At 49.7% G+C, this 25,998-nt stretch overlaps 1 protein-coding gene across 7 annotated transcripts in view; it reads right to left on the bottom strand.

Annotated features, from left to right (window-relative positions):
- GLT1D1 (glycosyltransferase 1 domain containing 1) overlaps positions 1 to 25,998 on the bottom strand; it is a 101,111-nt gene that overhangs the window by 43,176 nt on the left and 31,937 nt on the right. For 6 of the 7 annotated variants that reach the window (XM_082699868.1, XM_082699865.1, XM_082699869.1 and 3 more), the window contains 4 exons: positions 25,185 to 25,290; positions 20,946 to 20,997; positions 11,651 to 11,687; positions 10,178 to 10,234 (listed from right to left, as the gene is read on the bottom strand). In XM_082699868.1, the coding sequence (XP_082555994.1) occupies positions 10,178 to 10,234; positions 11,651 to 11,687; positions 20,946 to 20,997; positions 25,185 to 25,290 (252 nt within the window). The remainder of the gene's footprint in view (positions 1 to 10,177; positions 10,235 to 11,650; positions 11,688 to 20,945; positions 20,998 to 25,184; positions 25,291 to 25,998) is intronic. The other variant, XM_082699870.1, reaches the window with a different exon arrangement.

The raw sequence follows: 25,998 nt of genomic DNA, 5'->3' as shown, positions 1-25,998 counted from the left end.
CTCCTTCCGAGGCAGGAACCGTCAGTGAAGCTGAAGCCAGACAGTGAATGTCCAGTGACGACAAAAATCACAAGCATCGTCATGAAAATCAGTTATTGGTGACATTGGAAAGTTAACAGAGGGACAAGGAGAAAGCCAGGGGCTGTGCTGTTGACTATATGGGGAAGCCTTAGCCCAGGGCCCAGGGCACATGGGCGTGCACACACGCACATGCACACGTGTGCACATTGTTTTTATATTTAGAACAACTCCTGAAGGGCTGTGTGTCCAGATGTGAGCCCCTGGGTGGGACACAGCATCACAGACCCCGTCATCACAGTGTACCTGGAATATGTGTGCAAATACACAAGAAGACAAGAAGGAAAGGTAGAAAGAGACACATGAATGTACCAAAAAGGGGGAGAAGTAATGAAAAAAAAGTACAGCAGCAAAGCAAACACAGAGATGACCCAGGGACGGGAGCCGAAGCACGCCCGGTCTGAAAACCCGTCTGTTGTCTTGGCAGAAAGACTCCGCCGGCGTCTCTCCGTGTGCCACACGACAGGCATGACGTCGGAAACGAGTCTGTCCCTTTATTTCACTGTGACGCGGGGTCTGGTTTCTGCTCTGGGGACTCCGGGAAAAGTGTGCCTCCGCCCACCCCTACCCAGGACCCCGAGGAAGCCAGCCTGGAGAGAGTGACCCACCAAGCACAGCGTTCTGTGACTCGCAGTGAGCTGGACATGAGGTACGGAAGCCTCGTCCGCATGACAGATGTGTCTGCATCCACACACAGCCCCCGGGTTAGCCATGTTACACACGAGGAACTCTCATGTTTTCTCTCCCATTTCAGTTTTTTAAAGTGCTGGTTCCTGGGGCGCCTGGTGGCTCGATCAGGTGAGCATCTGACTCTTGATCTCGGCTCAGGTTCTGATCTCAGGTTGTGAGTTCAAGCCCTGTGTTGGGCCCGACACTGGGTGTGGAGTCTCCTTAAAAATTATTTATTTTTTAACTTATTAACAAATAATGTCTTATTTGTTTCAGGGGTGCAGGTCTGTGAATTGTCAGTGTTACCCACCTCACAGCACTCTCCGTAGCACATGCCCTCCCAACGTCCATCACCAGCCACCCTCTCCTTCCCCCCACCCCCCAGCAGCCCTCAGTGTGTTTTGTGAGATTCAGAGTCTCTTATGGTTTGTCTCCCTCCCAATCCCATCTTGTTTCATTTTTTCCTCCCCTACCCCCAAGTCCCCCATGTTGCCTCTCAACTTCCTCATATCAGGGAGATCATATGATAATTGTTTTTCTCTGACTGACTTTGCTCAGCACAATACCCTCTAGTTTCGTCCACGTTGTTGCAAATGGCAAGGTTTCATTGCTTTGATGGCTGCGTAGTGTTCCATTGTCTGTATGAACCCCATCTTTATCCATGCATCTGTTGATGGACATCCAGGTTCTTTCCATAGTTTGGCTATTGTGGACATTGCTGCTATAAACATTCGGGTGCACATGCCCCTTTGGTTCACTACATTTGTATCTTTAGGGTAAATACCCAGCAGTGTGATTGCTGGGTCATAGGGCAGTTCTATTTTCAACATTTTGAGGAACCTCCATACTATTTTCCAGAGTGGTTGCACCAGCTTGCATTCCCACAATGCGGGAATCTGGATGAATTCCTGTCTCAAATTTAGGTCTTTCATCCATTTGAGTCTGTTTTTGTATGTGATGTAAGCAAATGGTCCAGTTTCATTCTTCTGCATGTGGCTGTCCAATTTTCCTAACACCATTGGTTGAAGAGACTGTCCCTTTTCCACTGGACATTCTTTCCTACTTTGTTGAAGATTAGTTGACCTGAGTTGAGAGTCCATTTCTGGGCTCTCTGTTCTGTTCCATGGATCTATGTGTCTGTTTTCGTGCCAGTACCATGCTGTCTTGATGATGACAGCTTTGTAATAGAGCTTGAAGTCTGGAATTGTGATGCTGCCAACTTTGCTTTTCTTTTCCAACATTCCTCTGGCTATTCAGGGTCTCTTCTGGTTCCATATAAATTTCAGGACTATTTGTTCCATTTCTTTGAAAAAATTTGATGGTATTTTGATAGGGTTGCACTAAATGTGTAGAGTGCTTTAGATAACATAGACATTTTCACAATATTTGTTCTAATCCATGAGCATGGAACGTTTTCCCATTTCTTCATGTCTGCCTCAATGTCTTTCACGAGTACTTCATAGTTTTCTGAGTACAGATTCTTTGCCTCTTTAGTTAGCTTTATTCCTAAGTATCTTATAGTTTTGGGTGCAATTGTAAATGGGACTGACTCCCTAATTTTTTTTCAGTCTTGCTGTTGGTGTATAGCAATGCAGCTGATTTCTGTGCATTGATTTTATATCCTGACACTTTACTGAATTCCTGTATGAGATCTAGGAGTTTTGGAATGGAGTCTTTTGGGTTTTCCACATAATGTATCATATCACCTGCAAAGAGTGAGTTTGACTTCTTTGCCGATTTGGATGCCTTTAATTTCTTTTTGTTGTCTTGATTGCCGAGGCTGGGACTCTAGTACTATGTTGAATAGCAGTGGTGACAGTGGACAGCCCTGCCGTGTTCCTGACCTTAGGGGAAAACTCTCAGTTTTTCTCCATTGAGGATGATATTCGCTGTGGAGTTTTCATAAATGGCTTTGATGATATTGAGGTATGTACCCTCTATCCCTACACTGTGAAAAGTTTTAATCAGGAAAGGATGCTGTACTTTTTCAAATGCATTTTCAGCATCTATTTAGAGTATAATATGGTTCTTGTTCGTTCTTTTATTAATGTATCTCATTGATTGATTTGTGGTTGTCGAACCACCCTTGCAGCCCAGGAACAAATTCAGTTTGGTCGTGGTGAATCATCCTTTTAATGGACTATTGGATTCTACTGGCTAGTATTTTGGTGAGAATTTTCACATCTGTGTTCATCAAGGATATTGGTCTGTTATTCTCCTTTTTGATGGGGTCCTTGTCTGGTTTTGGGATCAAGGTCATGCTGGCTTCATAAAGTAAGTTTGGACATTTTCCTTCCATTTTTATTTTTTGGAACAGTTTCAGGAGAATATGTATTAATTCTTCTTTAAATGTTTGGTAGTGGGCGCCTGGGTGACTCAGTAGGTTAAGCCTCTGCCTTCAGCTCAGGTCATAATCTCAGGGTCCTGGGATCAAGCCCCACATGGGGCTCTCTGCTTAGCATAGAGCCTGCTCCCGCCACCACCACCTACTTGTTATCTCTCTGTAAAATAAATAAAATTTTAAAAAGAAGTGCTAAACCAGGCACTCACATTGTTTATAAAAAAAATAAAAATAAAAAAATATGTTTGTAGGATTCCCCTGGGAAGCTGTGTGGTCTTGGGCTCTTGTTTGTTGGGAGATTTTGATGACTGCTTCAATCTCCTTATTAGTTATGGGGCTGTTCAGGTTTTCTGTTTCTTCCTGGTTCAGTTGTGGTAGTTTATACATCTCTAGGAATGCATCCATTTCTTCCAGATTGTCAAATTTGCTGGAGTATATATAGTTGTTCATAATATGTTCTTATAATTGTTTGTATTTCTTTGGTGTTGGTTGTGATCTGTCCTGTTTCATTAATGATTTTATTAATTGGGGTCCTTTCTCTTTTTAATAATTCTGGCCAGGGGTTTATCAGTCTTACTAATTCTTTCAAAGAACCAGCTCCTAGTTTCGTTGATCTGTTCTACTGTTCTTTTGGTTTCTGTTTCATTGATTTCTGCTCTGATCTTTATTCTCTTCTGCTGGCTTTAGGCTTTCTTTGCTGTTCTTTCTCCAGCTCCTTTAGGTGTAGGGTTAGGGTGTGTACTTGAGACCTTACTTTAGAAAGGCTTGTACTGCTATATACTTTCCTCTCAGGACTGCCATTGCTGTGTCCCAAAGATTTTGAACAGTTGTGTTTTTATTTTCCTTTGTTTCCATGAATTTGTAAAATTCTTCTTTCATTTCCGGGTTGATCCATTCATTCTTTAGTAGGATGCTCTTTTGCCTCCGTGTATTTGGGTTCTTTCCAACTTTCCTCTTGTGATTGAGTTCTAGCTTCAGAGCACTGTGGTCTGAAAATCTGCAGGGAATGATTCCAGTCTTTGGGTACCGGTTGAGACCTGATTTGTGACCCAGGATGTGATCTGTTCTAGAGAATGTTCCATGTGCACTAGAGAAGAATGTGTATGTATTCTGTTGCTTTGGGATGGAATGTTCTGAGTAGATTTGTGATGTCTATCTGGTCCAGTGTGGCATTTAAAGCCTTTATTTCCTTGTTGATATTTTGGTTAGATGATCTGTCCATTTCAGTGTTGGGGGCTGTTAATGTCCCCTGCTACTACTGTATTACTGTTCATGTGTTTCTTTGATTTTTTTTATTATTTGGTTTATAAAATTGGCTGCGCCCATGTTAGGGGCATAGATATTTACAAATGTTAGATGTTCTTGTTGGACAGACCCTTTAAGTATGATATAGTGTCCTTCCTCATCCCCTATTATAGTCTTTGGCTTAAAATCTATCTTATAAAAGGATGGCCACCCCAGCTTTCTTTTGATGTCCATTAGCATGGTAAATGGTTTTCCACTCCTTACTTTAAATCTGGAGGTGTCTTTGGGTCTAAAATGAGTCTCTTGCAGACAGCATATCAGTAGGACTTCTTCTTCTTATTTTTTAATCCATTCTGATACCCTGTGTTTTTTATTGGGGAATTTAGCCATTTACATTCAGGGTAAATGTTGAATGACATGAATTTAGTGCCATTGTATTGCCTCTAAGCTGACTGTTACTGTATATTGTTTCTGTTCCTTTCTGTTCTATGTTATTTTTAGGCTCTCTTTGCTTAGAGGGCCCCTTTCAATATTTCCTGTAGGGCTGGTTTGGTGATCTCAAATTCTCCTCTCTCCCTGGTCTCTGACTGTGCTCTGTGCTCATGTGGTCTGTGACCGAGCAGGTCTATCTCTAGTGCACGGCACTGTTTGGAGTCTCCAAACCCAGCAGACTCCTGCAGCACACTCCCATGCTGCTCCTCCCAGAGGAGGAAGTTGGGGGGGGGTGTCTCCCCAGATTTGCCACTTGTGGGGTACCAGCTCAAAAAGCAGTATCCCGACTGTGTCAGGGATCACGATTTAAGGTTGCCCCGAGCTGATAGCCCACTCCTCAGCTCTGTCCCTTTAGCCACCTTCCCTGCTCTGATACCTGCGAGCTCTGCCACACTCAGGCACCCCCACTCTTTCTGTGACCCCAAGGGACCTGAGACCACATTGTCCCTGCAAGGGCTGTACCCCTGCTTAGCTTCTGGAGCGACGTCCCTCAGTGGAGCAGACTTCGAAAGTTCCACTTTGGTGCTCTGCTGCTCTCTCTTGCTGGGAGCCTGCCCCGTCTGTCTCTCTTCCCATATGTCGCCTTGGATTCACTTCTCCGCATGTCCCACCTTCCAGAAAGTGGTCGCTTTTGTGTTGCTAGAATTGCTGCTCCTCTTCTCTTTGATCACAGTTGAGTCTGCAGGTGTTTGGGATGGTTTGATAACCGTTACTGGGTAGGCATTGGTCCCCACGGGCTGAGCGCCCTCCATGCTGCCCAGCACTCTGCCTGACCTGTCAGCTTTTCCACGGAACTAACCTGATCTGCGTGAAGCCACTTTCTCTCCCAGCGTCTGTTCTAGCCGCTCTGTTCATTTGTTTTTTGCCCATGTGTTATTATAAGGAAAAAGAATCCAAGGATTTCAGTTGAGTGCATTAGATGTGTAGTGGATTTTAGCTGGAAAATTTGATTTGGGGGCTGTGAAAATATCAAGGGATCTGGTAACATCAATTTCCCACCTGAAGAACAAAGGGTTTCCGAGGCCTGGCCAAGAACGCAAAACACTACCATCCAAGCTTGGCATAGTCCAGTCTCCACACAGAAACAGAATTGAAAGGAGGAGAGAAGAAAATTAAATAGATGTGTTAAGAATAGAGATACAAAGAAAAGAAAATCAGGAAGGTCTGGTCAAATTCCTGCTTTCACAGTTTTTTGGGTTTGGTGGCTTACAAAGAATTGCTGTTTTAGATGCGGCAGTTATTGGCATTTATTTATTTATTTATTTGAGAGAGACGGAGAAAGCACAGCAGGGGTGGGGCATGCAGAGGGAGAGGGAGAGTGAGAAGCAGGGTCCCTGCTAAGCAGGGAGCCTGATGTGGGGCTTGATCCCAGGACCCTGGACTGGGATCCTGATCTGAGCTGGAGGCAGAGGCTTAACCATTTGAGCTATCCAGGCGCCCTGGTTCTTGACATTTGAAAGCAAAAATCACGCATCATTGAACTGTAGCAACATTCAAGTTGGACATGGAAATGTACATAAAAACTCCAAGGTAACTGACCTGATTCCTGTACGTTTATCTTCTGATCAGAATAACTACTGTAAACAGCATGTAAAACACTGTAATGATGCCACTCAGTGCCTGTAACCTACTTCATTCTTCATTGCTCCCTAGCTGGTATGTTGGAACATGGTATCTGGTTAGCATAAACATCGTTCAGTGTTTTAAAAAGATTTAGCAGTTTGGTAGCTAGGGCTTCGAGGGAGAACCGATAGTCTCAGAAGGACCCAGACAGCCGGAAGGAGGGCACATCATGAAATCAACATTGGGGACCGGAGCGGCAGACAGAAGCCCTTGGAGACTAATCAAGCGCTCGTCGATGGGCGCGCTGCTGAGACCCCACCCCACCCGCCCCTGTGACTGCCAGGTGAGCAGTTGGTACGACGCAGGGGCTCAGAATCTGAGGGCTAGGAACCGGCTCTGAATTCACCGGCTTTTTTGTTGTCACTGTCTAAAGCTCAAAGTGGAAGTGACAAATCAGTCACGGGCCCCGGAGGCCGGGCTGAGATTGAGGACGGGTGGGGAAGACCATCCATCTCCAGAGTCCAAAAGACGAAAAGGATGAACGACCCCACAGATGAGAACAGACAGCTGCTCATAAAACCCAGAGACACCCATTAACTCTGCCTCCACCAGACGCCAGGACCAGCGAGCTGGCGACCGTGACACCGCCAGCCTCCCTCTGCCTCGGGTCCCGGCCACGGTCATGGCTTCTAACTACGCCCGTGAAGGTGGAGCTGCCGGCCAGCAGGTCTGAGGAGTCTTACCCATCCTGCTGCTGTCCCGTTAATCACTCCATAATAAGACCAACGAAACAATCAGCCAGAGACTACAGGCTCGATGAAAAATCACTCTCCTTTTGGAAATTATGACCGTTAGTCACAGCGCCAGCGGCATCCCATGATATAGAGAGGCTGAAATAACCTCCCGACAGGCGATTTCCAGCGGGCCCGGCTGGATCTGAGTAATGGCCTGTGCTTCCCTGCGCGACGGAGCACCGGGGCGGCTGGGACTCCTCCATGACGTGGGGAACAGCCCTGCTGCTGGCCCCGAGGCTGATGGAAAATGGTTTCTATAAAATGCTTGGAAATTTTCGTTTTTCATTGAACCCTAACACTGACCTACAGTGTAGGGGGGAGGTTTCTGTCTGATGTTTCTGGAGAGGAAACGGGCTTGGGGTCTGCACATTTGCTTGCAGACAGGGCTGTGGTTTGCATTTTCAGCTCCTCTCTGAAGTTTACGTCAGGCTTGCAACGTCAGAGCCCCCCTTTCCCCCCAACAGTACCCTGGCAACGTCGACCCTCACAAGAAACAGGGGGTTGGAACAGAAGAGTTCTTACCCGTTACACTGCGCTGGGTGGGTCAGTGGTGGCGCTTCCCACACCGTCAGCAGAATGACGGGGCTGCTCAGCCCAGTCCCCAAGAGCATACACTTATGGGGCTCATGGGTGGGCAAGAAAACTTCCTGTATTCAAAGATACTGTGATCTGCTCATTGGTGCCGCCTTCTCAGGAGACTATGCACGAAAGCTCTAAGGGCATCAACAACCTAACCCAGAGATTCTGTTTTCAGGTGTTCCAAAGAAAACAACCAGGCCTCAACACCCAAAGAACAAATAATCCAGTCAAGAAATGGGCGGAGAACATGAACAGACATTTTGGCAAAGAAGACATTCAAATGGCCAACAGACATGTGAAAAAGTGCTCCACGTCACTCGGCATCAGGGAAATACAAATCAAAACCACAGTGAGATCCCAGCTCACACCAGTCAGAATGGCCAAAATTAACAAGTCAGAATGACAGACGCTGGCAAGGATGCGGAGAAAGGGGAACCCTCCTACACTGTTGGTGGGAATGCACGCTGGTGCAGCCACTCTGGAAACCAGTGTGGAGGTTCCTCAGAAAGTTGAAAATGGAGCTACCCTATGACCCAGCAATTGCATTACTGGGTGTTTACCCCGAAGATACAAATGTAGTGATCAGAAGGGGCATGTGCACCCCAATGTTTATAGCAGCAACGTCCACAATAGCCAAACTATGGAAAGAACCTAGATGTCCATCAACAGATGAATGGATCAAGAAGATGTGGCTCAGGGGAGCCTGAGTGGCTCAGCGGGTTAAGCCTCTGCCTTTGGCTCAGCTCATGATCCCAGAGTCCTGGGATCAAGCCCTGCATCAGGCTCTCTGCTCAGTGGGGAGCCTGCTTCCCTTCCTCTCCCTCTGCCTGCCTGTCTGCCTACTTGTGATCTCTCTCTCTCTCTCTGTCAAATAAATAAATAAAAAACAAAACAAAACAAAAAAGATGTGGTTCATATACAGAATGGAATACTACGCAAAATAAGTCAGAGAAAGAATTCTCACATGATCTCCCTGATAGGAGGAATTTGAGAAACAAGGCAGAGGATCCCAGGGGAAGGGAGGGGACAATGAAACAAGATGAAACCAGAGAAGGAGACAAACCATAAGAGACTCAATCTCAGGAAACAAACAGGGTTGCTGGAGGGGGGCGGGTGTGAGGGATGTGGTGGCTGGTGAGGGACACTGGGGAGGGCACCTGCTATGGTGAGTGCTGTGAGCTGTGTAAGACTGATGGACCTGCACCCCTGGGAAATAATACATTATATGTTAATTATAAAATGGGCAAATTTTATAGTATGTTTAAAAAAAACTGGGCAAATGTATGAAGATTGAAATGTATGTATCACCTGCATCACTACATATCAATGTGTTTAAAAAAGGGTTGGTCAAATAAGTCTGTAGAACTCAATACTACAAAGGATTTTTGATTAGAATTAATAAATTCATAAGATTTTAGGATATAATGTAAAAAATAGATTGTATTTTTATATACTGGCAACAAACAATTCAGAAATAAAATTTAAGAAACCTTTAGAGTAGCATCAAAAATAACAAAATTCTTAATTTTTTATTTATTTGAGAGAAAGAGAGCCCGATCAGGGGGAAGAGGAGGAAAGGGAGAAGCAGGCTTCCCACTGAGCAGGGAGCACCATGTGGGCTGAGATCATGACCTGAGACCAAGGCAGAGGCTTAACTGGCTAAGCCACCCAGGCGCCCATTTCTTTAAAAAAACAGACTTGTACAAATCATTATGAAGGTAAATGAGACTCAACAAAGTGGACAGATCATGTTCTCCATTCTCCCTAAATTCATCTGCAGATCAATACAGCGGGGTTTTCTTAGATAGTGACAGGTGCGTGGAAACGTACTGATAGGCACAACACCTAGAACAGCCGAAACAGCTGCTAAGCCGAGTTACCGACTCACAGCACCAGCTCAACATCCTGCAAACCCACGATTCAGCAAAGAACATTTTCAGTGAACGATACTAGCACAACGTGCAGGAAGAAAGGGGTTTTGATTCCTCCTCGTATCACACGCAGAAATTAATTTCAGATGGGTTAAAATCCAAATGAAAGCGCTAAAACATTAACACTATGGAGGAAAAGAAATAGGGAAAAGCCTTCTGTGGACTTTGAGCAGGCAAAGGTTTCTTGGTCAGGGCTCAGTGCTAACCATTAATCGAAAATGGATAAACCAGAAGAAAACAGGTAAACCGGAGGAAACAAAATATTCACGGGTATACACATATCTCACAGAAGACTCCAAACCCTCTCTCCGTCCCATGCTCCCAAGGAAGAGACACTCATGATGTCTCTGGGACAGAGAAGCCAGGGTACCCTGGTCTCAGTTCCCGCTCCCCGGCCCCTTGTTCCCTTTGACCTGAAGAACCCCAGGAGTACCCCATGTACCTCACGCCACTGGACAGGAAGCACCCTGGTCAAAATGTCTCACCTGAGCGGCGGAGGAAGGTGTCCCAGCTGAAGGCAGCGTTTGGTACAGTCACGACTCCTGGGTTGAAGGAGAGAAAGAGCAGCCACGTTGATTAGATGCGACCCGCTACCTTGTGTCCACGTGCAAATAATGGTCTCCTAGGCGGTTCTTACGAGGAGCTCAAAGTTCCGAGTGCCTTGTGCACGCCTGTTCATTCCCCCCGCACGGGACGTTCAAAGGGAGCCCACGGGTCCGAAGCGGGGAAAGGCACCCCCCACCCCCGGCCTCGCCGTCCACGGCTGGGTGGGCCAGCCGCGTCTCTAACTAAGGCAGCAGGCTTCTGCGTCACGGCCCCACGTACGAATTATGTCTCTGCTTAAAACCCCTAGTCTGGGCCCTCCCCGCATCACACGGGATGGCCTGCTAGCCTTGGCATCTCAGCTCCTTGAACAGATTTAAGCTTAAAATTCTGAACCGAACATTTAAGATGTAGGGCACTCAGGTGACCCTTAACAGCTCACTGTGACAACGGGAAACATCTGAAGTTTCAGGATGTGTAAATTAAGCCATGGCACCCTCTCTGCAACTTACCTTCGAGATCGTCACCCACACCCAATGACGCCGATGACTCACTTTCCTACTAGTTAGCGAGTGTGCACTGCACGCCCGCCCTGGGCACAGACCCTGGGTGGGTGCAGCCCACACACCCCTGGGACCCCTGAACGCCCCACTAGGCAGAGTCCCCCAGTGTATCGAGCTGGAAACTGAGGTCCACACAGGGTAAGTGGTGTTCATAGCGACTCAGGGTGTAGGTCCTAAAGGCCATGGCCGAGCCCGTGCCTGCCTGGGGTGCCGACGTGGCCCTCGGCTAGGAGTCAGGCCGAGACAGCACCGCACTCACACCTGGAGACTCCCTTCGTACACACAGATGGAGTTAGGTGGCTCTGTGTCTCACAGAACCCCCCGAGCATGTCCCCCGGCGATAAGGCGCGGAGCAGCCGAGGCGGGCCTCCGGCCTCCGCACCGGCACTGACCCAGCCTCGCGGCAGGTTCCGTGTCCCCGCTGCAGTGGCCTCTTCCCGGGACTCCTGTTGTTTCAACGGGAACACAGCGGTCCCGTCCCCTCACTGCGTTCACGTGCTGCGGGCTTCCCCACGGGCTGTGGAGGCCCCTGTTGGGGAGGGACTGCTTGGGTGAGGGCAGGAAGGGGTGAGGTTGGCGCCGGAGGGCTCTGCTTCCCCCCTTTGTAAACACACCGCCGAGGGAGCACACTGCACTTCTACTGGTTGAAACTGGTAAGTGACCTGTATGACAAGTTGTCCTTTTACAGCGTCGCTGTAGCTGTCCTTGACCTTCACGTTAGGAGGCGACAGGTCCGTCCGTCGTACTGATTAGGAGGCACATCTAAGGCCCCGTAGGATTTCACCACAAACAAGTCGAGCACAGCTCTAGAAGGACTCGTCTTTAAAAATACATAAATTTAAAAATTCTTACCTTGACTCTGGACGTAGATCTTCCCCCTGGCATGCGGCTTTTGAAAAGAAAGGAAAAAGGACAAGAAGTAAATTGGGTAGTCCGTTACAGCTGCGGTTTGGAAATAAAATGAAGGCTCTAAAATAAATCACCCAGGAACACGTCACGAAGGATCATCCGCAGCTGCTCCCACACTAGTTACTTTCTAAGAGCACAAGCTCCTTCCGCTTTTAATGGGGGTTAGCCCACAGAAAGCATCTCCCAGGTCAGCGGCACATACGCAGAGGTCCTTAGGTTAGGCATGATGCGTGCGGACGGCTGTACGGTTACCACGTTAGTAGAGAGTTAGGGAAGCTCAGACAGTGAACACGCCGATGGCAGAGCCCGTGGGGAGCCTGTCCGTCGCGTGCAGAAGCCGGGGGAGACGTGTGGGAACCCTGGTTTGAGGACACAGATCCTTGAATGGAAACCATCCGCCCGGCCCCCGCCTGCGGGGAGGGAGTTAGGAGGGGCAGGAGGCCGAGGGAGGAGAGGGAAGGGGCTGCAAGTGAGCACTGGGCCGTGGTCGGGGCAGTGGACTGCGGCTCCCTGCACAGACGCGTGTCTCCGCTCCGCTCTGGTCCTTCGTGCCCCGTCCTGCATCTGGGGCCCCTCACGCCTGGAACGGCCGCCCCCTTGCACCACGCAGCGCAGACGCACCCCCTTTTAAGATGCCCTTAAGACAGGAAGCCTTCAAACATTTAAACTCTCCTCCCTACTAGCGAGAAAAAAAAAGGTTAATTTTAATGGAAAATATGGCTAATAGTCACAATTTGAAATTAAAAATTGAAGTCCAGAGCCTAACGTCCCATTTTGTGTAGTTCCAATCTCACTAGAAAGCTGGAGACTTTTACTGGTGTGCAGAGGAGGACGGGGTGCTGCTGCTTCGACCGGCCCCCGGAGAGGGTGCTCACACACCGGAAACACCCAGCAGCCTGGTACTTCAACTTGAAAGTGAACACCGGCGTTTGACAAAAACAGATTCAATGTAATCCTATAGAGATTTGATTCATTAAGGGAGGGCGTAATAGGGGTTTGGCCTTGCCTCTGTTTCCATCAGAAATAAGCTCTGTCTGCAGTCAGAACTGCATAAGCCCACAGTGCTCCCTTCAGAAACATTCCTTCTGAAACAAACACAAATTAATGAAACTGGGTCTTATATCCATAAGCAGAATGAATGGACTCTCTGTGGAAATTTCTGGATTTATCAGCTGGTCTTTACATATCTTAGAGCATTATTTTCCTTAAATCTACTCAATCCGTGATAAAATAAGTATCAAGTCCTCTACGGACGTTTAAAACATGTTATGAATGATATTGTAAGATCTCATCCTAGTAAGTCAAGAAAATAGAGTTACAATATAAAAAATCTGGACCTGGTTTATTTTTAATCTTTATAATAAAAGAAAACTGGCAAAAGCCAGCTGGCTTATATTGATTTTGAAAAGCATTCTCTATATTAAAATGCTCTAAATACAAATTAGCTTTCTTTTCTCAATATTTATTGTTGTTTCTCTTGCCTTGAAATAATGTAAGAGTCAAAACCCTTGTATATCAGTTCTCTTGCAAGATCAGCTCATCGATGCAGAAAGTAAAAAAGAGGGTCTGTGTGCATGTGTGTATGTGTGTGCGCGTGTGTTGTGCGTGTGCAGGGGTGGGGGCAGAGGCTGCTCCACTGTGTGCATGAGAAACCGTTACCTAATCTGGCCCGTTACTAGATACAAAAAGCCAGGGTCCTGTTGGAGAGATACTTACAAATACACATGACCTTCTAACAGACCCCAACACTAATACATGCCTTTTTATAACGGAATAACAGATAGAAACATCACACAGATCCATTTTTAACATCTGTATGACCTTCGGAAACGAAGCTCTCTGTAAGTAGAAACCACAGCCAGTGTTGTTTTGAAATCTACATACAATCGCAGGACCTACGGGTGACAAAGGTACTAATTTTTATTTTGAAATTGTAATGCAGTATCTGAGGACGGCTTTGTTAACAAGTACTTTGAAAAGGGCTACAAATTGCTTTCGAACAATCAAGGTTCGTAAGTGGAAGGCTTTCAAAACCTACCTATGCCAAAAAACCGCACAGGAGTTGGGGCCTTTTAGGGGGTGTGCTTCTCCTCCCACTGTTCCCTTAGAAATTGGTTTGTAAGCAAGGGAAGAAAAGAGAAAAGGAAAACGCATGGATGGGACAGGGAGCATCTCCAGGACTGGATCAGGACCAGGGCCCTGGGCTCCAAAGCTGGCGGCAACGCCACAACTAGGAATGCCGACAGGAACACTAGAGGGAAGATTTCTTTTTTTAAGAAACAGTTAAACCTATGGAGTAAATAACTGGGGATTATTGATGTTCTTCAAAAGCATCCCCCCGCCCCCCCCAGCTGCCCCAGCTGTTCTGTGCCTTGGTGATTTGATGAAATCGAAGCAATTCTGCTCACTCCAGACGTCTACACGCCCAGGTCACGATCGTGTGAACGCGGGTCGGGGGCTGCGCTCTGGAACTGACGAGCTTCCCACTCTTTGAGTTACATTAAAACTTCTCAAGTCCCAGAGATCTCATTTGGGGAAGAAAAATGCAAAGAACATTTCCAGTTCCATCAAGAAATCTCAGAGGAAAGCCAATCTTAATAGAAGTTATTAAAAATGACTAGCTTCCTCGGGTACGATGGGTCCCTGAGTTGCCCCTGCAGCGTCTGCGGGGAGGGTCTCAGACAAGGAGGGCACCGAAGGCCGAAGCCCCGAGAGACGGAGGGTGGGCGCCAGAACCAAAGCTGTGGTCCGTGTTCCCACCGCTGCAGTGCGGTTCCCAGGGCTAGGCGGGTACAGAGCCACGGGCCATGCAGGAGGAGGAGTCAGGCGTTCACAGGACACACGGGCAGCGCACAGAGTTCAGCGATTAGTCGGCGCGGGGCTCGTTGCGGGGGGCTGGCGCTCACACCTGTGTGGGCTTTGGGTGCTCACCTGGGCCGCCAACGGCGCATGCGACAGCCTGTGAACTCTGTCTTGCTTTCTGCATTTTAATTTCCAAAAGAATTTTGACGCGTACATGTGCACACTGAAAGTAAAAGCACACTTTAGCTAGGGCCTCCTATGAACCACTTCGAGAAAGTTATTTTTCTTTAACGAGTGCCGAGGCGACACACAACACTGTCACCCCAGAAGGCAGGGAGGCACCAGCTCCAAACTAAAAAAAAAAAAAAAAGAACTCTCTAAAACGTAACAACGCCAGAAGGCTGAGCTCAGCGCTAACCTCGGCAAAGAGGACAGATGGGCCATTCTGGATATCCTCATGCTTTCTCGAATTTGATAACCACTTCAAGCAATGTTTACTCAAACTCAAGATGTTTAAAGAACCAGCTAGCTCATAAATAAATATTCGAATTTGGAGAAAGTCCTGTTAGCAGAGTACTTCTTAGAAAAAGCGGGTCGACGGTGTAGTTGAATTTTCTGCAGGCCTGTGGGGGGTCTGAACCCAATGAAGACCTAGTAAACCCAAGATCATTGCTTCTTTTTTTTTCTTTTTAAAGATTTTATTTATCTGACAGATCACAAGTAGGCAGAGATGCAGGCAGGGGCGGGGGGGGGGAGCAGGCTCCCCACTGAGCAGAGAGCCCGATGTGGGGCTTGATGCGGGACTCGATCCCAGGACCCCAGGATGATGACCTGAGCTGAAGGCAGAGGTTTAACCCACTGAGCCACCCAGGCGCCCCAAGATCATTGCTTCTGCGGAGAGAAGAGCCTTCCGTTACGATATATACCTAATTTGCTTTACTTTTTTTATTCCTGTGAAGTAGTCACATTTTGTGGTGAAAGTCTGGTGAATTCAGAGAAAGAAATCTTCACTTTGAACCCAGATTTGCATGCTGAAGGTCTATTACGTACCGTCACAAGAAGCCAACACTCTGTGCAGACTAGCTTTCCATTTCCATAAGGCATACATCAAAGTTAGCAGTGGGTAGAGAATTAGATTCCTAAAAATGCCAAATCAAGGTTATAATTTCACAAACCAGCAGAGCAGGGTTTTCCCAAAACACGACCGGTGCTGCACTTGGGTAATGAGCACTACGGAGGCTGCCCGCAGAGCTGGTGAGGGGCTGGTGAGGGGCAGGCGACCCTGCCCTTCACAGAGCAGGTGAGACCTCACTTTTAGGCTGATAGAAACAACAATAAACAAGCAAGGACAATCCCAAACAAAGGCATTTCATATTCCAAGAGATAACACAAAGCCATTGTTATCGAAATCCAATCAAACTAATTGGTGCAGTCAGCCAGAGAGAGGTGGGGGGCCACAAGCAGCCCCCAGAGGGGCGCCTTGGCTTTCTCAGAGGGCTGAAGGGGACCCAGGGCAGACCCAAGAAGCCCCTTCTGGGGGTTCTTTAAGATGTCTCCCACTGCCGATGCTGCGGGAGCACTCGTCTGAGTGACCTTGAAAGGTCATCCCGGCCCTTGCACATCCAGAGCTGGGCTGACCACTGCGCCAGCCTCCAGCCACAAGAGACCACAGAACCCTTGAACCAGGGCTGGTCTGAACACAGACGCGCCCGAGTGCAAAAGGTACACTGGATTTTAAAGACCCGATGCAAACACACACACACACACACGAACTATCTCGTTAGTCATTTTTACATTGATCACATCTTGAAATATGATTTTGGATACACACCGTGTGCAACAAAGAACTCGGCCTTTTCACGGCGCCTCTGGGAAAGCCTCCGCGAGACCTGACAGAGCCTCTTCCTCTAGGCGGGGCCGGGCCCGATCACTGGCCTTGGCGGGAGCCGGCCGTACCACAAAGACCACCCACGAGATTTAGGGTGGGGCCTTGGAGCCGAGTGGCATCTGTCCACTTGGACACTGCCATGAGCCATGTGGGCAGCCGGTCGGTCCAGCCTACACAGGGAAGTTCCAGTGAAGACCGATGCTCTGGTGGGCGACCCTGTCGGATCAACGACCAGAGGGCAGAAGAGCTTGACTCCGAGGGTGCCTTTGCCCTGCACAGCTCTACGATGTGGCTGGTTTTAGTCTGAGAAAGTCTACGACTTCCCTAGAATAAACCATAAGCATGAGTAGAAGAACCGCCAGTGAGTTCTCTCTCATCTGGGATCACTGAAATCTGATTCTGGTTTGACAGTGATTCGGTGGGATTAACTAAGCAACTCCCTGAGTCAGGCCTGCGCCCTGAAATAAAGAACACAGAATTAAAAACAAAAGCTGGCAATTCGATAACGAAGAGCCAACTTAATTACTCAAGAAACATCGCTGTGCAGAACACATAAGCAGAAATCATGTCTCTACAAAAATCCATCTAAAATAATTATATAAGTGTGGCTGAATAATGAAGCTTTGCGTTATTTATACGTACACTGTATTTGTAAAAGATAATCAGATAAAGGTATTGAGCGGAACTTTACTGAAAAATCCTCCACCAACAGGACACAAGCCGTATTAAAAACCCAGGCTCACACTGGAGTCTAGTAACCAGCGCCTGCCGCTATAAACTCTAAACCACAAACACCCTTTCCTTATCATTAGCTTTTATTATAATCTCTTACATCATCACCTCAGACTGAACTTTCGCCGCTTGCTCAATTTTTTTTTTTAAATGCTTTGCCAGGTACTTGGAAAAGTACCTTTCTGAAAAGAGAGAGCCGTGACCCAGGATCACCCGGCCCATCTGGGAACCCGAGTCACAGCCAGGGGGGGACCTGGCTCCGAGACGTCAGCGGGTCCTTCCATGGACGGTGCACCCTGCCCGGACTGGGCCTGCTCTGTGCACTCGGGCCGGTTCCCTGGTCACTGCCTATGACAGCGAAGCTCGGGGAGGAAGAACCGCGCGGTCGACCGGCACTTTGCACCCGTGACCCAGGCTCTGGCCCTGCAAGGGCGCCCTCCCCCGAGGCCAGCCGCACACTACAGCTGCGGCCCCCACACCGCCGCCGGAGACCCGCACTCAGCCCGGATTCAGTGCGTCTGGGACTCAGGGCCGACTCCTCTCCCTTCCCAAACTCCTTCACTTGAGTTCTTCCAAAATTTATTGGCAAAAATCTTAAATCACGTTATTATTCTTGAGTCCCACTTTATTTCTTCCTTATATGCTACAGTCTTCCCCCACAAATATGTATCCAGAAACTAGTACTTAGGTTAAAAAAACCTTGTCAACCTGCACTTACAGGTAAAATGGCACGAGAGCAAACTTTAACACAAACATTCCAGAGTACAAGTGTGTGCATCTGTGTGTGTCCTCATGAACTGACTGGAGGTGAAGCACGGAGGAGCACGAGCAGGGCTGGGAACGGGGCGCGCGTCTATTCCTGCTGCTTTCACTTATGCGTGGAAATTTCTGTCCTAAAAAGTTCTAAAGAAGGGTCTGTCCCTGGTAAATTCAGTTCAACCAATATCTTTTGAACACGAGGATGTGTTACCCTCTGGGGACGCACAGTGAATCCTACTTCGTGCCCATCCTCAAGGAGCTCTCGACCACACAGGGGAAGGCAGAGACAGCACCAAGGAACGCCCTTCCTGCGTGTCCCTGCAGGGACAGGAAGCCCCTCCCCTTACGAGGCCGGCTGTACCCCCACTCCTCTACTTGCTTGGCCAGAGGGACCGGAGCAAACTATTACTCAAGCACAAGTTCCAAGAAGGCTTTCTCCCTGGTGCAGAGCCTCACGGGGGACGGAGACCAGGGGAGAGAGTCCGTGGCTGTCCCCAGCCCCCCACAAAGGCCCGGTCATGGCACCTGAAGGCCACCCAGACCCCCCAGCCTGGCTGAGCTGACCCGGGCAACACAAAGAATGACAGGAAGTGTGTGATTGAAGGCACTGTATTTGTGAGGTTTGTTATATAACAAAAATCACAGATACAGTAAGCGAACGCATCCATACCGACTTGGGAGGGTCCTAAGGTCAGCAACAAAGGTGACATTTGAGAAGGAGACACTTGGGGGAAGGACAAGGACCAGCCACTTTGACAGGTCAAAGCTCCCTCTCACGTCCGGCTAAGACCGTTGGATCCCCGCACGGGCCGCTCCATACGACGAGTGCCGGCTGAGCTACGTAAAGAAAAGCCAGCATCTCACTGATCGCTCACTGGGAAGGGGCAAGCCTTTTCGGATCGGTGGAGCTGTTACTCTTGGGTATTTACACGAGAACGCAACAAGTGGCAACGTCCTAAACTTAGCCACGAGAGGGACCCTGAACTCCTGTCATGCTCTGCCCCACCGGAGCCCAAGCATCCAGCTCGCGCTTCGGACGGACCCTGTCCCGACGCAGGGCTCCGTCGCGCTGCCTGTCAGTCATGGGGAAAACACGGTTCACGGAGCATTGCGGACCTCCCACATGACAAAGCGTGTCCTCACACCACAGCAACACAACAATCGCGCTTGTCCATCAGACACTGATCTCACCAGGGAGGTCCTCACGCCCGGGGAGGCTGGCGACCACGGGGGCCTTTCCAGAGTTCCCACTTTTGCTCAACAAAATGCCACGTGCTTATCGCTGGCCGCAAAGACCACCAGGGGCTCTGCTCAATCCACTGGCTGGCTCAATCCACTCATTTTTAAGAAGCGGGGTAACAAATGCCCGCATCCACGTCCTCGGTTTGTCTGCCGGTCACGCTTTCGGATACAAAATTGGGGAAAGACGAATCGGGTTGGGTTTGCGGCTCTGGCCCCCAAGAGCCTTTCCTCCGGGTGAGCACCGAGCCTCGCTCGGAAGGCGACACACGTCGCACGCACTCTCCCTGGGCCATCACACTGAACGTGCAAAATGCATGTATTCAGGGCCAATATCTGATCAAATTAAAATTTTTTATGGCTTCATCAAGGAGATCTTAAAGTGATTTTTTTTTTAACTACAAGGGGCGTGCAGATGATCAAAGACCAGCTCAGACGGGGCTCCTGCATTCGTTAGGAAGAAAGGGTCCGTGGTTTCCCTGAGTTCCCAGAGGTGAGGAAGGGAAACTGTGTGTTACGATGCAAATGGGCTGACCCTGTGGGGCCCGGGGGGCGGGGAGCCCCACTCCTACACCACCCAGACAGCCCCGTGGGTCCAACAGAAAACCAGCAGCCTGTCATTGATCATCCGGAGGTTTTTGCTTTATTAAGTTGCCCTGAAAAATGCAGCCTCCAGTTCCTGCCCAGGGAGTGTGTGCTGTGAAGGAGGCGGGCGCTGCCGGCCACGGGCATGAGCGGACCCGCACACGCACAGAGCCGGCAGCCGTGCTGAGCCACCACGGGCCCCACAAAACTCTGCACGCACCCCCGCCCCCCACGCGGCAGTCCCACGCGCCAGATGTGACCGACGGGAATCCTACACAGAAGGCGCAGAGCCTGTAACGCGCCCCGACAGAACGATGCCGACGGACAGTAAGGGCATCCCCGGGGGCACAACAGATGAGCCAGCCCCACACTGGGAACCACGGTGCCGGCGACCCGGGCACCCTGCAGGTCCCCGCAGCAGAGAGCAGAATCGCCAGGGCAGAGTGGCCCCTGGGCCGGCCGGTTCTGTTCTGCAGACGCCAGCTCTGCCACAACTTCCCCTCCCACCAGCTCAGCCCCCCTGCGCCCGCGTCATCAGTCAGGAAGCCATCCACGTGGGGAGCGACAAAGCCCTCTAGCCCTTCAAGCTCTTCGGGGAAACAGTCCCAGTGTCGGAGCTACATGCACCACAAAAGATCGCTGCTCTCCGTGCCCGTGGGGGCCGCCACCTTTAGCCCGCAGCCCGGACATCACCCGCTCTGAGCCCGGCTGAAGAAAACATTAGAAGATGCAGCGCCGGGGTGGTTTCTGCTGTTCAGCAGCAGTATAAAAAAAAAAAAAAAAAAATCAGTCAAGTCTTAAGAGTATCTGCACAAGGGCGCCTGGGGGGCTCAGTTGGTTAAGCGTCTGCCTTCAACTCAGTCACGATCCTGGAGGCCCAGGATGGAGTCCCACCCTGGGCTCCCTGCTCAGCAGGAGTCTGCTTCTCCTGCCGATCTTTCTCTCATGCTCTCTCATTCTCTCAAATGAATGAATAAAGTCTTAAAAAGAAAAGAGTATCTGCACAAATTAAAAACCAGCAATATACAGGGGACATCGTACACTCTTGTGGCCATATCAGGCAGTGTCGGCAGAAACACTGTCCGTTCCCATCCGAGCACACGCAGCCTCCACCCCTGCCGCCGCCCCAGCTCTCCCCACCACGCCCCCAGCTCGCCCCACGCTGCTGCCTCCTCCCCAGCTCGCCCTCCCCCTCCCCAGCTCAGCCAGCATGAGAGCCAAATCAACACATACCCACTGTGTCTGCGCCACTTCCTTCATGGACTCCGTGAAAGCGACAGCAAATCTAGTAAGATGAACAGAAATAAGGACAACAATTAGGGCAGAATTCAATGAACATAACTAGGGAACAGCTCTTTGGAACAAACTGCGAGAGACCAGGCGAGAGGCTGAACTTCAAGTGCCTCCGTCTCCATCACGTGCGGCCAGCGGCTCTCAGGGCACCCTCCAGTCACATCAAAACAAGCGTGTGTGCAAGGAACAAACACGGCGCTCTGCATTTCAGTTTTTTATTGTTGCTCCTTCCACACAAGGTCAGAGAAGCAGGGGAAAAGTCAGAGAGCCAGACGCAGGAGAGAAGCAGAGGATTTAGTTAATCCACGCGGAACCTCCAAGGACAGGCTGTCTGGTCCACTGGCTTCAGCGAGGGAAGGCCGTGCGGACGCGCTCACAGCTCCGCGGACGCGCAAGGGTCGGGAATGTTAACGCGCGCATTTATCAAGCAATGGCTGTCCCTGGAAGTGGGGCCCGGTACCCAGGGGATGAACCAGGAACACCTCACGGGAGCCAGACAGCAAGCCATTGCTCGGAACTGGTGTGGGCTGCGAGGGCACGGGGGTCAGCTCAGAGCATCCGCAGAGAACAGCTGAGGAGCGGGAATAGGGTCAATGACAGAGGACGTGACTTTCACCCCCAACACTGTCTCTAGAGACATGCGCGGGGCAGCCGGAGGTGCTCGTGGGAAGCTACCCGCTCCTCCGCTCCCACGGGAACGCCTGGCCCCTGGCTCTGTGCGCTGGGACTCCCCCGGCCCCTGGAGTCACGGTGGCACCCGGCAGGCAGGCAGAAATACCCACCGACGGACACACGAGCAAGCGCGGCCGGGTCCAGCCGCACGTTCCAGCAGGCCGCAGCTCAGAGCGGGGGCGAAGGCAGAGCAGGAGCTGAGTGCAGGAGACGGACACGGAGCTCCGGAACCCCCGCCCGGGGCTGGCTGTCACTGCCCCCAGCCCGTCACCCTTTCCGCCAGCATGTCCCGGTCGCTCAGGATCCATCACTGGGGGATCCACGGCACCGCTGGAGACCAAAGGGAGGAATGAGAGCCCCGGGAGGGTCTTCCTCAGGGAGCGCGCACGCGGACGTGTGGAGTCGGGCAGGGGGAGGCCGGAGCCCGCGCCAAACTCTCCATTTACTCCGCGGTGGCAGGTGACACCTCCGTCCTTGCGGCCCCTCCCTACAGACACCGCCCCGGGTTGAGACCCACCGCCCTAGGAGACAACCCTGAAGAGGGTTTTGAGCCCATCAATCCTCAAAAAATAAAGAAATTTAAAATAACACATTTCTTACAAAAAAATGTGAAACTGCCACTTTTGCACTTGGGATGAATTATCGCTGTTTCAAAACGTCCTCACCTTCACAGGTGACTTTCTTACTCAAAAACACCTTTAGGAACATCACAGTTCAACAACCTCATGAAAGGACACACACTGAGCCGTCCTGACCGACAATTTCACGGGATCTAACCCGTCGGACGCATTTCCTAACGGTGAAACTATTTCTGAGCCAATTTACTTCACATAAACTCTCTTTTGATCATTTGTGGATGATATTAAATTTTTCTAAAATGCACCTGGATGATCTTTCATAAAACAATATCCACAAGTTTCAGACTCCTTACCTAATTTGTATTTATAATTACCAAATACTTATCATACTATAATACAAGCCAAAAAGCTGGCGTGGAAGTGCAGAAAAAAAAAGTTTTAACTACTAAAAAAGTTCAAAAATAAGCCTCATAAGAAAAATGTAACTATTTAAAAGTATTTGATTAAAAATGAAACTCATTATAAGGCAAGATAAGTTCAATACTTTTACAGAAAAGTATACTGTACACTGTCCGGCAAGAAATCTAATGATTCATCGGACCTCCCTGCCCGCTGACTTCCATCAATACTCCCCCGAAATGAAAATCAATGTGTTTTAATAACAATGCAATGAATGATGCTAACAGTAATACCGTGCGATGAATTTATTCAATACTGTTTCTACCCAGCAGAATTATTTCTTCCGTAAGACCGTGCGAAACTACATGAATCCAAAGGTAATTAATTTTCAGAGTCTGAGAGCGACAACATGGAGAAAACCTATAATGACAGATCACCTTTCAAGATCAACCCCAACTCGACCTTTGTTGCTGTGATTCTCTCCGGCAGATGCACACACTCCCGCACGCACGTGGGGCACACTCTCTATTCAGACCAGGTTGTGTGGCCACATTTATGGCCGGGAAGTTCTCAGGAGGAAGAGGGTCCCGAAATGGAATGATATTTCACAGTAACCCTAGTTTTCAGGAGCGAGACTGACTCCTGCCTAGTGAAAAGCGGGGGCTGCCTTGGGTTGCATCCTGGTACGTGGAGTGCGTCCTTTCTAAGGGATCGGGAATGCTCCAGTGACATAAAGACACAACGAGTTCTGGATTCCCTGACCAGGGCTCCTCAACCATGAGAGGGCTAGAGACGAGCCACAGACATTGCATTGCTGGCCCTTTACTGGGGCATGGGAGCAACCTACACGTCCACGGACAGACGAAGGGATACGAAAGTGTAGTAAGCACACACGCCAGAATGTTACTGAGCCTTGAAGGAAGAGACAGTCCTGCCAGCGCAAGCACGTGGGTGAACCTGGGGGACAGGAGGCCCAGCGCAGGGAGCCAGACACGAAAGGACAAATCCTGTGCGATCCGCCTGACAGGATAATCCAAAACCGTCCGACTTCTAGTAGCAGGAAGTAGGACGGTGGCTGCCAGGGGCCAGGGTTGGGGGAGAACAGGAAGGCATTCAGCAAAGGGCAAAGTTTCCCTTGTACAAGGGGAGTAGGTCCTGGAGACCCCCTGGAGCCTACAGCTCCCGCTGCTGTAACTTACACTTGCGAATCTGCAAAGAGGGCGGATTTCGTGTTAAGGGCTCTCATCAGGATAGTGACCTCCGGAGTGTGGGAGGAAGGTTCGGAGGGGATAGAGGTGTTTAGGGCACAGACCGCGATGACGGTTTCACTGATGAAGACTCATCTTCACACTCATCGGGCTGCGGACCTTCATTCCACACAGCTTCTCTTCCACGCCAATCATGTCTCAGTGCAGTGTTGTTTTTAAAGAATTAATAAAGCAGTTTGTCCACATTAAAAAAAAATTGATTGCCTGCTTTGTTTTTTTCTTTTTTTTTTAAATAATAATTCAAAGATTTACAAGAGTTGAAAGGCTGGGGTCTCGGTAAGCTTTGGAATTCAGGGTGACTCCACACTCGGGAAGGACTCGCTCTGTGCCCCAGAAAACCAGGGGTGCCTGGCAGCGACCGACTGCGTGGCACCCTCTGGACCCTTCTGCGGAATCACCCCAGAAAGCCTGCCAGTTGCCTCTTCACTGATGAACAGAGAGCTCTTGGCTTTAGGTCCCTGTGACTATTTGGGTTTTGCTTTATTTTCTTTAGCCTTTTAAAACAACTTTCATATGGACATAGAGGATTTCTATACTGTTACTGCTGTGTTAGGTATTACCACCATCTTTGTGATACACAGGATCGGGGGTGATTTTCTCCCCCACCTGTCCTAGCTCACACGGCTGTACAAATATGACTAACTATGGTTGGACAAGAGAACTGGGGAGCATGGCTCTGGATTCTGGACTGGGGACAACAATCCCCCCCCCCAGGGGCTAGAAACACGTTAGACTCTGGCTGCGGTGCTGGCAGGTCTCACCAGTGTGCGGTGTCCAGCCAGGCTCGGGGACGTGCAGCACGGCCCCCACAAGGAATGACTGTTCTGCCCCAAATGACCACAGTGACCCCCCTCCCTGCTGCGTGCGCTCACGGGGCCAGAGTCGGTGTGTGCTGTTCTGAGGACTATCAGTGCACACCTTCGACCCAGCAGGAAAAAAGAGAGAAAAGGGGCATAATCTGGTCATTTGCATTGATGGGAATAATTCTAATAATTCTAATAATTCCAACCTTCGGAGAAGGCTGGCCCAATGGGAACCATCATTGAATAATTATTCGTGAGCAATAACTTGCTCACCATGACTCTTCATGGCAAAATTAAAATGTGCACATGAAAGAAAAAAGTGAAATGAAAAAAAAAAAAAGAGAGCGTGGGTTTATTATGGTAAGACGGGAACCTCCCAACGGCGGCCCTTCTGAGTCGCCTGGTTTCGGTGATCTCTGCCCAAATGCTTAGCCCCCGGGAGGTTCTCAGCTGCATTACCTGGCTTCTTCGAGGACCTTTCCCATCACTTCGTTTTTTTCTCTGTGGTTAACATCTTCATTTAAATCAGTTCCACCAAAGATGATTCCAAATGGGATTCCATGACCTGCAAAACGATGACAGTTAATGAAGCACAGCGAGGCCTTGGAGACAGCCCTTGTCCTTCCGTCCCACAGCAGACGCGAGATCGTGTTCCCTGAACTTGGCAGACCGTGTGGGGTTTCCTTTTGTCCAGCTCACCTGAGGGCGGACCAGGCATCATGGTTATACACACCAGGACGTGGGGGTTAATCAGCTCAGACCACCGGGGCCAGCACCCTTTAGAATCAATTAGCTTTACATTTAAACAAATGAAAAACAGTGGCCACCGTCTGTCAAAGCCAAGCTGACTGCTCCCGGGAGAAAGCGCAGACCCAGTGCAGCCAGCTGGGACCCCAAGAGCAGGTGCCGTGCTCTCGAGGACCTACAGGAGATGTCGGGCATCCCGGCGCAATGACTTTGGGCAGGGCTCCGCACAGCTGCCGTGGGGGCCACACACCGTGCACGTGACATGTGGGAGGACTCGCCAGGGAGCAAGTCTGTCCTGTGCCAGTGAGAGGCTCAGTCACAGGAATGTCTGTTGAGCTCCAACGAGCAAGGCATCAGGCATGCACAGAGCGAGCTAAACGATGTGCTGAGCAGAAGCCGCACCAAAGGCCAGATGCTGGCTGGCAAGCCCCCAACTGAACCAGACCTAAGAGGGACCTTCATACTGGGTTTCTGGAACGAGCCAGCCCTCCTGAGACTCAGCAGGTCACTCAAAGGGAACTCGTCT

The sequence above is a fragment of the Mustela nivalis genome (genome assembly GCF_964662115.1).
Source record: "Mustela nivalis genome assembly, chromosome: 14".
In the NCBI taxonomy this organism is placed as follows: domain Eukaryota; kingdom Metazoa; phylum Chordata; class Mammalia; order Carnivora; family Mustelidae; genus Mustela; species Mustela nivalis.
The sequence above is the reverse complement of the archived record's forward strand: the minus strand, read 5'-3'. Positions and strand labels throughout refer to the sequence as shown.